The following is a 13144-nucleotide window of genomic DNA, read 5'->3' on the forward strand; positions in this document are numbered from 1 at the left end:
CTGCGCAGCCTCTCTGGCCTGGTTGAGCCCTTTTTCTCAGGGGGTGGGGCTCTGCCCCACGACACACTCCCATTGCAATCTCGGCAGAGGTTGAGGGTTGACAATACAGATGTGGAGACAGGACTTCACTCTCACACCTTACAGGCCTCCAGAACATGGCTGAAGCAAATGTTTGGGTAGAATAGAAAAACTTGTTCTTGCTTCTGCAGTACATGCTCTGTTGATAGACAATTCCAACACTGAGGGCTGTCGGGCAATTTACATGAAACAGAAAATTCTGGTTCATCCCAGTTTAGTTGTGCTGTTGACTCCTGTTATCTTAAGAGAATAGTAAAAAGGATGAGGTGGTTGGACAGTGTCAAAACTAAAGTTGGTAGTAGTTAGAAAAGGGGTGTGAAGAGGGGTGTGTGTGTGTGTAGAGAGAACTTCTTAGTATGAGAATTTTTCTGCAAACAAGAATGATTTAGGTCAGACTTCTCTGTGTTTGGGAGTTCAGGGTTTGGCTCCCCTTGTTCATACAAAAGCTTAATGGATACAAGCGTATAACTGATAAATAAAAGGAAAACACAGGAATGATTTAAGTAAATGTATACTGTATTTTAACAGGTTATTCTCAAGGCAGCAGTATTTTACATTATGCCCACGGAGACCATCAGCAATCACATTTACTGCAACAAGGTGACTTATGTTTTAAAAGATGTCATTTGGATACATAAAAAACAAAATAGTTTCTCAAGTTAGGTGTTGATTTCATTTTTCAGGAAGAACAGGAAGCACTGGCATCAGCACTGGGAAACGCCCAAATCCAGAAAAGGAAACTCAGAGCATTGGGCCGAAAGTCCAGCGACAGAGCACTAATTAGATTGGTAAGAAAGGAGAACTCTAAAACATCTGGTTGGTGAGCTAAATTACTATATAGTGTGTGCACCCATTAATGTACAATGTGTGTGCTGTTGCATGGTATAAAGCGGAGCAAATACACATAACTGCTGACTGAATGTGGCTGAAAAGGAACAGCAGCTATGCTCTGCTTTCTTGTGCACACAATTGTGATGGAAGTGGAAGGCTGAAAAGCAAGTTCTTCTTTGAGTGCTGGCCCTATGTATATTCCATTGTGAGTGTGCATGCACCTTAGACTAGAGAATTTTTGAAAGCAGTGTCCATAGGTCAGCGCCTGTGCCCCTACTCTCTTCATGCTCTGCACCAAGTATATAAAGGATGGGGAGGACTGATCACCACCTTTTTCAGTTCCTTCTTACTACCACATGGCCTAAGTGTGAGTCGCCAGTGTCCAGACCTGCTTCTTTCTCTTCAGCCTGATCCTTAAAACCTGTAAATATTTAAAAGTTTACCCGCTTTATCTTTAGCATAGTTAATGTTTTTAATAGTTCTATTAGTATAGCTAATGGATAGTTAAATCCCCTCCCTGGGGACTCATGTGCATCCCAGTATGTAAATTAGATTATGCCTAGATTATCTGGCTTTAAAAGCTGCATCTCCTGTACTTGCACCTTCCTGGTCAGTGACAACCACCAGCGCTGCCTGTACTACTTTGGGGAAGTGCCTGCCATCTTCCAGATGCAGTATCTGTCACTACTTTCCTAGCTAGATCCCTACGGGTGCGAGAATTCCGGCTTAAAAAACACCTCATGGAAAAGGCTACGAAGCCCCAGTCAGACCCAAGTCGAAAAAACCCCCTGTATATTAGCTAGAGTCGTCAAGGAGTCTGCCTCCTGGTGTGAAGCCTGATGCAGGAGCGATGGAGAATATGCCTATAGACCCTTCATCAGGGGTTCCACACAGGAGCAGAGCATGCTTGTATAAGCACAGAAGCAGATCTCCCCTCTAAGTCCACTCCAAAGAGGACAGATCTCTCCCTGTCCAATTCAGGCAAGTCTTTGTGCCCAGGGTCAATCAGCGTTGTCTTGGCAAATCACACTGGATTTCTGACTACATTTAAGCTCTGCTACAATCTTGCTAAAATGTCTCCTCCACCAAGAATAATAGCTCACTCCATTGGGGCTCAGTCCACTTCATCAGCTTTTCTCAGCAACGTTCCAGTAGCTGTTGTATGTAAGATAGCAACATGCTTGTCTGTGCATTCCTTTTCCACTCATTATGCCATCACTCAAGTCTCCTGGGATGATGCCAGTTTAGTAACAGACTTGCCAGTCTCTCTTCAGATGATCCAAAGTCCCTCCACCTGTAAGGGAACTGCTGATGAGTCACCTACAGTAGAACATATATGTGCACTGGAAGGAGAAAAAGCAGTTACTTACCTGTATAGTAACTGTTGTTCCTCGAGATGTGTTGTGCACACACACATTTCATTACCCGCCAACCTTCCAAACTACTTCAGACATTACATACAGCAATGTGAAGGAACGGAGCAGCGGGCAGCAGATATTCCCCTTGTATACCCTCACCTGAAGGCATGAGGAGATCACGGCAGCATGCACTGCCTAGTAGTACTACTGCACTGAGCACACAAACCTCTACATTGGAATGTATGTGTTCACAGCACGCCTTGAAAAACAACAGTTACCATACAGATAAGTAACCATTTTTTCTTGCTAGTTTAGACTCTCCTCTTACTCTCAAGACAACGGATCTTTCCCTTAGTTCGCTACAGATTCACCTGGTGCAATCGGTGCATGTCACCCACCATCGGGGGGTTATTCAATCTTTACTCACCTACCAACAGCCAGTTTCCAGAAGGTTCTGATTAGAACCTTTCTGCCAGTAAGGAAACCAACCCCTGACTGGGACCTTAATTTAGTACTTTCAGGTCTCACTAAGCTACTCTTTGAACCAGTAGCTATGTGTTTCATGTCTCACCTGTAGATAAATGTTGCCTTCTTCATTGCTATCACCTTGGCCAGAAAGGTAGGTGAACTTGGGGTCCTAATGGCTGTACACAGTATCCCATAAGGACAGAGTCTCTACATCCAACAACTACATCCAAAATGTATTCCTAAAATTGTTCCATCATATAAACCAGTCAGTTCATTTACCTGTGCCTTTCCAAAGCCTTATGCCTTTAGTGAGGAGAGGAGACTTAATTCTCTCGACGAATGATGAGCGTGGTCATTTTTACCTGCAGAGAACAAAACCGATCAGAAAAGTCATCTAGATTGTTCATTTCCATACCAGAGTGAGTTTGAGGTCAAGCTATATCTTCTCAGTGGATCTCTGGGTATATCCTGTTCTCTTATCAGATGGCACAGCTTCCTCCCTCACATGGGGTAAAGATTGCTTATGCAAGGGAATAAGCAGCCTCAGAAGCATCACTTCAAGAAGCATCCCTGCTTGGTATTTGCAGGACAACCTACATGGAGTTCCATCCACACATTCATGAGGCATTACTCTTTGGTCCAAGACTCTGCCTTTGACTCATCCTTTGGGGCAGTGGTTCTACAAGCAGCTATACCACCTGTGTTCTTGCACCCGCCTCCTCTCTGAATACTGTTTGTCAGTTATCCATCGGAACCAGCACTCAAAGAAGAAAGGGAAATTGCTTACCTTGTTGTAACTGAAGTTCTTCAAGATGTGTGGTCCCTATCTCTCTTCCACTTCCCACCCTCCTTCACCTCTGCTTCAGAGCTTGGCAACATTCATGGTAGAGAAGAAACTGAAGAAGCAGGTGGTCTGCCCCACTCCTTATACCCTCACGATAGAGCACAGGAAGAGTAGGGGTGCAGGCATGGACCAATAGACACTACTTGCAAAAATTCTCTGGTCTCAGGCACCTGGAACGCATGCGTACCCACAGTGGAATAGATAGGGACTACACATCTTGAAGAACTCCAGTTACAACAAGGTAAGTAATTTCCCTTTGTATGGGATTGGATAGTGAATTGGCCTTGGGGCTGTGGTACAGGGCTTTAGAAAGAAAAGCGCTCCTTATGGATGTCCTAAGATGTGCATTTAGGCCTTGGCTCCTCAGATTCTCAGGCTCTGCATGGTTTCAAGGCCAAGACCTCTGTGTGATCTGTACCACTGTTAATTTCTCTTAATGTGAAAGAGTAGCATGTAGTGTGGGGTTTTTTTTTTTTTCATGCTGTCATAGCCATATGTTTTTTACACTTTCCATTCCTTGGGTTCTTCCTGTGATGGGGAGGATTAGCTAAGCATAAAGGGCCATAACTGCAAGTTTAATTCTTTGACAGCACTATTAGTCAATTTTCTCATGGTAAGATCAAATGCGTCTTGCAGCCAGTGTTACTGCATGTTGACACATCTTCATAAAGACATTGCAGTACGTTGTTGACACTGCTGTGATTTCTGTGGCTCTGTCTCAGATTAAGTCAGTCTCCTCTGATTCTTTATCTCCATCACCCTACTGGCTTCTTGAAGCATTGGGAATGGAATCTCGAGACCCTGCTCCATTTGCTCCGAACTACACTTCCACCCCGTTATCTTACATATCTCAAGCAATGTGGATGTGCTTCACTGGTGGTTCTTCGAGTGATATCCCCAGGGGTGCTTCACTGTAGTTGCGGCAGTGCCTTTGCGTCTGGAGTCGGAGATCTTCAACAGCAGTGCCCATCGGACCGCACATGCGCACCTCCCCTCCCCTGCGCTGTGTGCAGGTAGTATACATAACGCTATTCGGTCCGACTGCCCTCAGTTCCTACTCTACTGCCTGCATTCTGGTACGGAACAATTAGCAGAGCCCACTTAGGTAATGTCTTACCTGTTTTCCCTCTCGTAGTTAGTTAGCTCCTTCATTTTCTTTTCTTATCCTTCATCCTTTAAAAAAAAAAACAAAACCTTTTTTGTTTGCCCTATTTCCCATCAGGGAAACTATTCCCTCACCCTTATGCAGGGCTCCTCCGGGTTTAAGCGGTGTGTGTTATGTGGGGCCGCCTTCTCTATAACAGACAGCCACGCCCAATGTATCTATTTCCTGGGAGAGGGACACGTTTCCCAGAAGTGTTCCCACTGTCTGGGCTTAAAGCCCAAGAGCAAGGAAAGACAGGGACCTTAAACTCAAACTATTCCTCCTGGAAAAGTTCCTGCGACCAGTCTCGGACCCTGGTTCTTATTCCTTACTGGAGAGACCCTCACACTCAGCAAGGTCATCTGCCAACTCTCACTTCCCTTGCCTGAGTAAGGGAAGATCATCCTCTAACCAGGCTGACACTTAGAAGAGAGCCGTCCCTCCTTCAGCGCCTGAGGCACAAAGTGCAGGAATGCCATCTCTGGCTAGATCTGTAGTGCGAATGGCTTCTGAGAAGAGGCACAAAGCTGCTCCTAGACTGACTACCTCGGCCCCTGAGAGTAAGTCTAAGGACCGTGCCAGGGCGAAACAGCAGGTATCAGCGCTACCTCCTGTTGTGGGCAACCGAAGCAAGCCCTTTATCTCTTCAACGGCTCCAGGTCCATTTTTTGTGCCGAGGACGCTGTCTGCACCACCACTGACAAAACAGCTGGCTCCAGTGAAGCCCTCAGCCCTGACCTGCGCACGGCACTGAAGCTTTCAGCTCTGAGAAAGACTCCAGTAGTGTTGCAAACTCCTACTAAAGCTACGGCTCTCAAAAGCACTCTGGCGCAATCTGCTGACTCTTTTTTCCATATCACACCTCAGCACCGTGCTCAATACAGGCACTGAGCAGAGATCACTCGCAGGAATTCACACAGCTGTCAGACCTCACTATATCTGACACTGCAGACTCTCCGCTTCTCAGACAGGAGGTGTCCCAAATCTCACCCACTTCTCAATCAACACACTCTTCATGCTGTCTCACAGGGACAGGACCTCCTTTCCTTAGTGATGTTGAGGAGGATGAAAAGACGCTCTTGCCCCACCAACATCAGGGCAGTTGACATCAACTTACCAGCCTTACCCTGCTGCAGTTCAGGGCACCCAGCCTTTTCAGGGGTCCCCATGAATGCAACCATATATTCCCTTTCCCCCTAATTGGCCATATTGGGACCCCTGGGCCATGTATAGGGCACAATTCGGTAATCCCCCACCACTGCAAATATGCCGGCCTCCATCCATTCCCTTCTCAACAATCTCTCGACCTCCAGAACCACATACTCCGTAAATACCACCACTGGAGGAGGAACTGGAAGGAGAGCAGAATGGGGAGGTACCTCCGGTCTTCCCATTTTCTTCATCTTCACCTGATGGAGCCATCATGCCACCTCCTCCCACAGTGGCTGATGATTTTTGTCACTTTCAGGAGTTAGGGAGTCAGCCACTCTACGAAACAAAGATCCCACTTGAGAAGGTCAAGGAGCAACAACATAAACTAATGGACATTCTCCATACCTTCTCAACAACAAAAAATGCCCTAGCTATTAACGGTTCACTACTTGAACCTGCAAACCTTCTTTGGCAGACTCCAGCCTCTATCCCACCTACATGCAAAAGGGTGAATAGGAAATATTATGTATGTGAAGAAAATGTGGGGTTTTTATTTTCACATCCTGCCCCAAATTCCCTTATGGTGAATGTGCTACAAGAGAAGAGCAATCAGTGCCAATCCAATCATCCTGACTGAGACTGGAAAGATTTAGCTCTCCTGGGTAGAAAATCCTATTCATCTGCTACCCTCCAATTTTGAATTTCTAACTATGAGGCCCTTATGGCCAAATAAGATTGTAAAAAATTATTCTGAGCTGGAGTAATTTTGCCAGGATCTGCCAGAGGAAAAAAGGGAACAATTCCTGTCCCTCATTTCGGAAGGTCACTTAATAGCCTGCACGGCCCTGCAGGCCCTCCCTGGACTTAAATGACACAGCTGCCCGATACTGCGGTAGTAATGTGACGTGTATCATGGTTGAACCTTTCAGGATTCCCAAAGGAGATGCAAAATACGGTCAAGGATCTCCCGGTCGAGGGACAAAAACACTTTTCTGAGCACATGGACAACTCCTTACACTCACTGAAAGACTCCTGAGCCACTGTAAAATCCCTTGGTATGTACACACCGCAGCCAAAACAAACATTGGGAAAATATCCACTCCCTCCACGATCTCGCCCTCAGCCATACTACCCACAGCAGCAGTTTGACAACCAAGGCCATTGTCGCCGACATCCCAACAGGTGCAGACAATCACCTGCACGAGGGACACCTGGGCCCGAACACACTCTAATAAGCAGCAAATTTGAAGGTGTGGTCAAGGTCCAGAGACCCTCCTGCCTACTCCTGTTGCCCCTACCATCTGTAACGCCATCTACACATGGATAGTTCGGCAACCGCCTAGCTCCATTTTTACCATCTTGGATGCTCATTATCTTGGACAGATGGGTTCTGGAAATAGTAAAGGTTACTCCATTCCCTTCCTAACTTTACCATCCTGCCAACCCCCCCTCCACATCCCTTTTCAGGGACCCCTTACAGGGGAGCCCATCCTGGAGGGGAAGGTGAGGCATCTTCTTCAACAGGGAGCCATAGAACCAGTCCCTCCACAACACAAAGGATGTGGTTTCTACTTTCACTACTTCATGGTACAAAAGAAGTTTGGCGGTTGTTGCCCCATCCTAGACCTTCGCAATCTCAACGAGTTTGTGAGACTACAATGTTTGAATATGGTCACCCTATCCACCATCATCCCAGCACTGGAACAGGGGGGATTGGTTCTTGGCCCTCAACCAACAGGACACATACTTTCATATTGCAGTAAACCCTGCTCACAGACATTTCCTACAATTCATTGTTGACCACGGTCACTACCAGTACAGGGTACTACCCTTCGGACTATCCACAGCTCCGTGAGTTTTTTCCAAAGTACTTGCAGTGGTCGTGGCCTTCCTCCGCAAACAAGGCATCACCGTTTTCCCGTATCTAGACGACTCTTCTCAAAGTGCCATCCAAGACAGAAGCTCTCCAAGCAGTCCACACTACAATGACCCTCTTTACAAAACTGGGCCTCTTTATCAATTTTGAAAAGTCCACACTAACCCCAGTGCAAACACTGGAATTCATTGGCACTCTACTCGATGCCAAGCGGGCAAGAGCATTTTTACTACCTCACAGGTTCACAGCGGTAACACAACTAGTCTCAATCACCAAAGCATGCCCCCAAATCCCAGCACATACATGCCTCCAATTCTGGGACATATGGCTGCAGCTACATTTAAGGTCAAACACACAAGGCTGCATATGCAGTGTCTTTAGGGCTGGCTCCGTACAGTATATCTTCCTCACAAGCACAGCATGCAAAAACTCCTGTCCATGCCAGCCCAGGTCAAGGAGTCACTACTGTGGTGGACGTGCCTGACAATGTCTGTGCCAGGGTCCCTTTTCTTCAACCTCCACCTACCATGATACTTACCACCAATGCCTCCCTCCTCAGCTGGGGAACACATCTATGCAAGCACAGTATGCAGGGCAGATGGATGCCCACCGAGTCCACCTTACACATCAACCTCCTGGAACTGAGGGCAGTCCGCAGTGCCTGCCAACATTTCCTACCACTCCTCAGAAACTGGACTATTTGAGTAATGACAGACAACCTCTCTTGTATGTATTCCATCAACAGGCAAGGAGGTGACAGGTCCCATTCCCTACGCTCAGAAACTATCAAGCCATGGAATTGGCGTATGCACAATGACATCTCCATCTCTGCTGCGTATCTCCCTGGACTTCAGAACACAATAGCGGATACGCTGAGCAGAACCTTCTCACACTAGCACGAATGGCAGCTCGACATGAGAGCACTCCGACCCATCTCCCGCCAATGGGGTCACCTCACCATAGACCTTTTCACCACTCAGAATGCCCGCTGTCCCCAGTCTTGTTCCAGAGCAGGGCTGGGATTCTATTCACTAGGGGATGCATTCCTTATGAACTGGAATGCACCACTTCTCTACGACTTCCCTCCCTTTCCCCTCCTGTTCCAAGTCTTACTCAAGATACAGGAAAATCGAGCTCTGGTTATACTAATCACACCGACATGGCCACAACAAGTCTGGTACATGCACCTGCTTTGCATGACACTCTCTCGGCCTATAAACCTTCCCCCAGCATCATGGCTCCTCTCTCCGGACAGGGGACACATTCAGCATCCCAATCCACAGATGCTCCCCTGAAAGCTTGGCTCCTTCATGGCTCTGGGATTCTGAAATAACCTGTTCAGATTCAGTAAAACATACCTTGATAAAAGCAGGTGCGAGTCTGCCAGACGTACCTATTCTCACAAGTGGAACTGGTTCCAACTTTAGTATGCCGACAGACAGGTTGATGCAGCCTGCACTCCATTAACTCTCATATTGGACTACCTCCTTCAACTCAAACAGCACGGATTGGCTTTTAGTTCTCTAAGGGCATGGCTACACTTGCAGATGTAGAGCGCTTTGAGTTAAACCAGCCTTCGTAGAACGCAGTAGGGAAAGCGCTGCAGTCTGTCCAGCTACAAGCGCACTGGTGTGGCCACATTAGCAGCTCTTGCAATGGCCACAGAGAGCAGTGCATTGTGGTAGCTATCCCAGCATGCAAGTGGCTGCAACGTGCTTTTCAAATGTGTGGGGGGGTGGAGTGTGACAGGGAGTGTGTTGTGTGTATGTGGTGGGAGAGGGAGTGGGTTTTGGGGAGGCTGAGAGCATGTCAGCATGCTGTCTTGTAAGTTCAGACAGCAGCAGACCCTCCTCCGACCCCCACCTCACTCTCTCACACACACAGCATTCCACAGTAATGGTTGCTTTGTCTCGGAGCAGATAAGCAGCCGGCTGTCAGAAACGGAGCTTTCAAAGGGGATATCCTCATTCCTACAGCAAGTTCAAAGCAATGAGAAGAGTGGCCACTTGACTTAAGGGGATTATAGGACATTTCTGGAGGCTGATCAGAGCACAGTAATGTAACAGTTTGTTCACAGTGACGCCCGAGTATTTCAGCCAAGGCGCAGCAAGCATTAATCATCTCGCCGAGGTGGAGTACCAGGAACGCTCTAGCCGTGGAGTCAGAGCGCTCTACGTGCCTTGCCAATGTGGACGGGTTGTGAGCTACGGCGCCTGGGGCCGCTTTAACGCACTCTCACTCGCAAGTATAGTCAAACCCTTAGAGTGCACCTGGCTGCAGTTACCACATTCCACTGCTCTGTCGAGGAATATTCAGTTTTTGCACACTCCCTTGTCAAACATTTTCTTAAGGGTGTTGGAAACCTATACCCTGATATACGTCCCCCAACCCACCCTGGGGCTCCAGCCTAGTCCTACGCTCTCTGACTAGACCTCCATTTGAGCCAATAGCAGTCTGCTCACTCCTTCATCTAGCAGTGAAACTGGCCTTCCTCGTCACCGTTACATCGGCACGACGCGTGGGAGAAATATCCTCCATTATGGCATACCCCCCATATACAATGTTTTATAAGGACAAAGTGACCCTCCATCCCCACCCAAAATTCCTGCTGAAGTTATAACATCCTTCTATCTGAACAAGCCTATATTTCTCCTTCTTTCTTTCCCAAACCACACAATTACTAAGAAGCAGCTCCCCACATGTTAGTTGTTCATTGTCATTCTATTTGGATAGAACCAAACCATTCAGGAACTCGCCACGCTTGTTCATATCCATTGCTGAACACTCTAAAGGCTCTGCTATATCTAAACAACGCCTCTAAATGGATTTCACAGTGCATACGCCTGTCTTACACACTTCACAATAAACCACCTGCCTCTATCAGGACACACTCCACACGAGCGCTCTCAACCTCCATTGCATTCCTCAATAATGTTCCCATAATATATGCAGGGCTCCCACATGGACATCCTCTGATACGTTCTCCCAACATTACGCCGTCTGGCAGGATTCCTCGCCAGATGCCATTCTTGGACATACGGTCCTGTCCTCGGCGATACCAGCCACTCCGAAGCTCCAACCTTCTAGCTAGGGACACTGCTTTATAGTTACTTACAGTGATGGGGACAACACTCAAAGAAGAAGATAGGGTTACTCACCTTGTGCAGTAACTGAGGTTCTTCGAGATGTGTGTCCCCATTGGTGCTCCACTACAGCCCTCCTCCCCTCTGCTGCGGAGCATAGCGTTTGGGCTCTGGAGCAGAGAAGGAACTGAGGGCGGTCGCACTGCGCAGCACTATTTATACTACATGTGTGCAGCGTGGGGGAGGAGAGGTATGTATGTGCAGTCCAACAGGCACAGCTATTTAAGATCTCCAACTCCAGACACCAAAGCAGCGTCACACCTGCAGTGGAGTACCTGTGGGGAGACACATCTCGAAGAACCTCAGTTATTGCACAAGGTGAGTAACCCTCTCTTCTGTCTAAGTTCACTCTTCATGAAACTATGTAAACTCTGAGGAACAACTTTGGACTCTCATACTCTAGGGCTTGATGAGTGTCTAAACTCCCAGGTTAGGCATTACTGGTTTGAAAGTATAATCTTTATTATTTTGTAATCTGACATCAGTAAATGGCTGCTGAGCTCCTTGACTTGACTCTACCTATTATTGCTTGGTCTATAATGCGGCAAATCACAAGTGTATTACAAAGAAAAAGAAATTCTCTTTTAGGAATTTGACTTCAATTGTATAGATATTTGAAGGAGATACATGAATTCACATGGACCTGAATGAGAACCCATTGAAAGCAGTAGACTAGCTAGTCATTATATGTCCCAATGAATGAGGTGTTGTCCCAACTATGTATGCTATGAAACGCTGATGGAAGGAGATCTGCATGCCTCTTTTCTACATCATGTTTTTCTGTAGCTGCCGATTGGACTCTCAGCCACTTGGTGACAAGAAATTTTGAAGAATTTGTTTTTTAGTTTTCCTGCGAACGTTGTAGTCTAGTTTGGATGAACATGTTTAAAGAAAGAAAGAAAAAACCTTTTTCCTCTGTCAAAATTAATGGACTACACATCAGAATGGGTTTTGGTTTTTTTACTTATTATTGGAGTTCTCCAAATACGTTGCTTTCACCAATCTATACACCTTTCTCCACCCCTATACACCTTTGGATTTCTTCCACAACTCTTGAAGAAATTCCCCATCTTTCAGTCTTTGGTAGTGAATTTTTCTTGTGAGCACACTTGTGAGTTACACTTTTGGGAGACCCCACTTGTCTAAAATGTCAGTTTTATTCTGTTTAAGGTATATTACGTGCTGTTCCTGAACTCTACTGAAACGTCATTGTAAAATTGTAGTTAAATGTAATGTACACATCATAGTAATGTAGTAAGGAGATTTCATATCATGTAAGTATGTTTATTGGCCAGTTTACTGTAAAAATCATAATCAAAACATACATTTTATATGATATTGTACTGGGATCTGCAAAAATATTATTCCTCAATTGATTACTTTTTTTTTTCCCCTACAGCATTGTTGGAAGAGAAGATGCTGCACAGAATGTGTTGAAAGCAACATTTTGTTGCGCTGTATTGGAGCTAAAGTATTGTGAGAATACTTGTATTAAAGTAACACATTTTTCATAAATTTGTTTTGAATGTTCTGAATTGTTGTAAACAAGTTCAGTTTTTGGAATGCTTTATTTCTAATTGGCATTTTTATGATTTTTAACTTTTTAATGACTTTCATAAAGGGCAAATTGAGATTTGTATATAAAGTATTTGGTGAGGAATTGTTAACTTGAATGTAAATACAAACATTCATGATTAGTGATAGACTCATCAATATATTTTTGATATTTCATGTATGGTAACAGTAAAGACAGTAAAGTAATGGTGGTTCTGTAAAATAGAAACTTTGTGGGCAGAAATTGGGAGGTATGGAGGTTTTTAGACTTAATATTTTTAGAGTGGACAGGATTTTAACCTCTGTATGATCCAACTTCTGTATATTTTCATAATGTAAGAGCTTAGGACTGTTTTTAATTAAAATACAGTAGACTTGTAACCTGTATTAAATGCAGCTGTATATAAGTCACATGCCATTTATTTCTGTCAAGAAGTGTAAAGTTGGTCATGTATATGTCCAGTCCTTGTATTTCCCATTGCCTTGTTCAGTTAAGCTAAAATGACCTTGTTTAATAAAAATGTATATACAGATGTATTGGTTTTAATTGTGTGTGTAGACGTACACTATTTGCGGGGGGTGGGTGTAACATACGTACACACACATATGCTATTTGTTGTTGCTCTTGTGATGATTACCCAGAAAATCTTTAGGGGAAGAGATGATCTTCAGATTTAGAATGGTTAACTGCACGGC

At 45.5% G+C, this 13144-nt stretch overlaps 1 protein-coding gene and 1 long non-coding RNA gene across 4 annotated transcripts in view; one reads left to right on the forward strand and one right to left on the reverse strand.

Moving 5' to 3' along the window:
• The window catches only part of CRY1 (cryptochrome circadian regulator 1), an 82252-nt gene extending 69271 nt beyond the window's left edge, over positions 1–12981 (forward strand). The window contains exons 12-14 of the mRNA XM_048832314.2: positions 607–678; positions 762–866; positions 12294–12981. Of these exons, the coding sequence (XP_048688271.1) occupies positions 607–678; positions 762–862 (173 nt within the window). The 3' untranslated portion in view covers positions 863–866; positions 12294–12981. The remainder of the gene's footprint in view (positions 1–606; positions 679–761; positions 867–12293) is intronic.
• Positions 577–13144, reverse strand: part of LOC125627809 (uncharacterized) — a 33582-nt gene continuing 21014 nt past the window's right edge. For 2 of the 3 annotated variants that reach the window (XR_012666126.1, XR_012666125.1), the window contains exon 4: positions 577–4752. This is a non-coding gene — a long non-coding RNA (uncharacterized LOC125627809). The remainder of the gene's footprint in view (positions 4753–13144) is intronic. The other variant, XR_007354093.2, reaches the window with a different exon arrangement.

Source organism: Caretta caretta, chromosome 1 (genome assembly GCF_965140235.1).
Source record: "Caretta caretta isolate rCarCar2 chromosome 1, rCarCar1.hap1, whole genome shotgun sequence".
In the NCBI taxonomy this organism is placed as follows: domain Eukaryota; kingdom Metazoa; phylum Chordata; order Testudines; family Cheloniidae; genus Caretta; species Caretta caretta.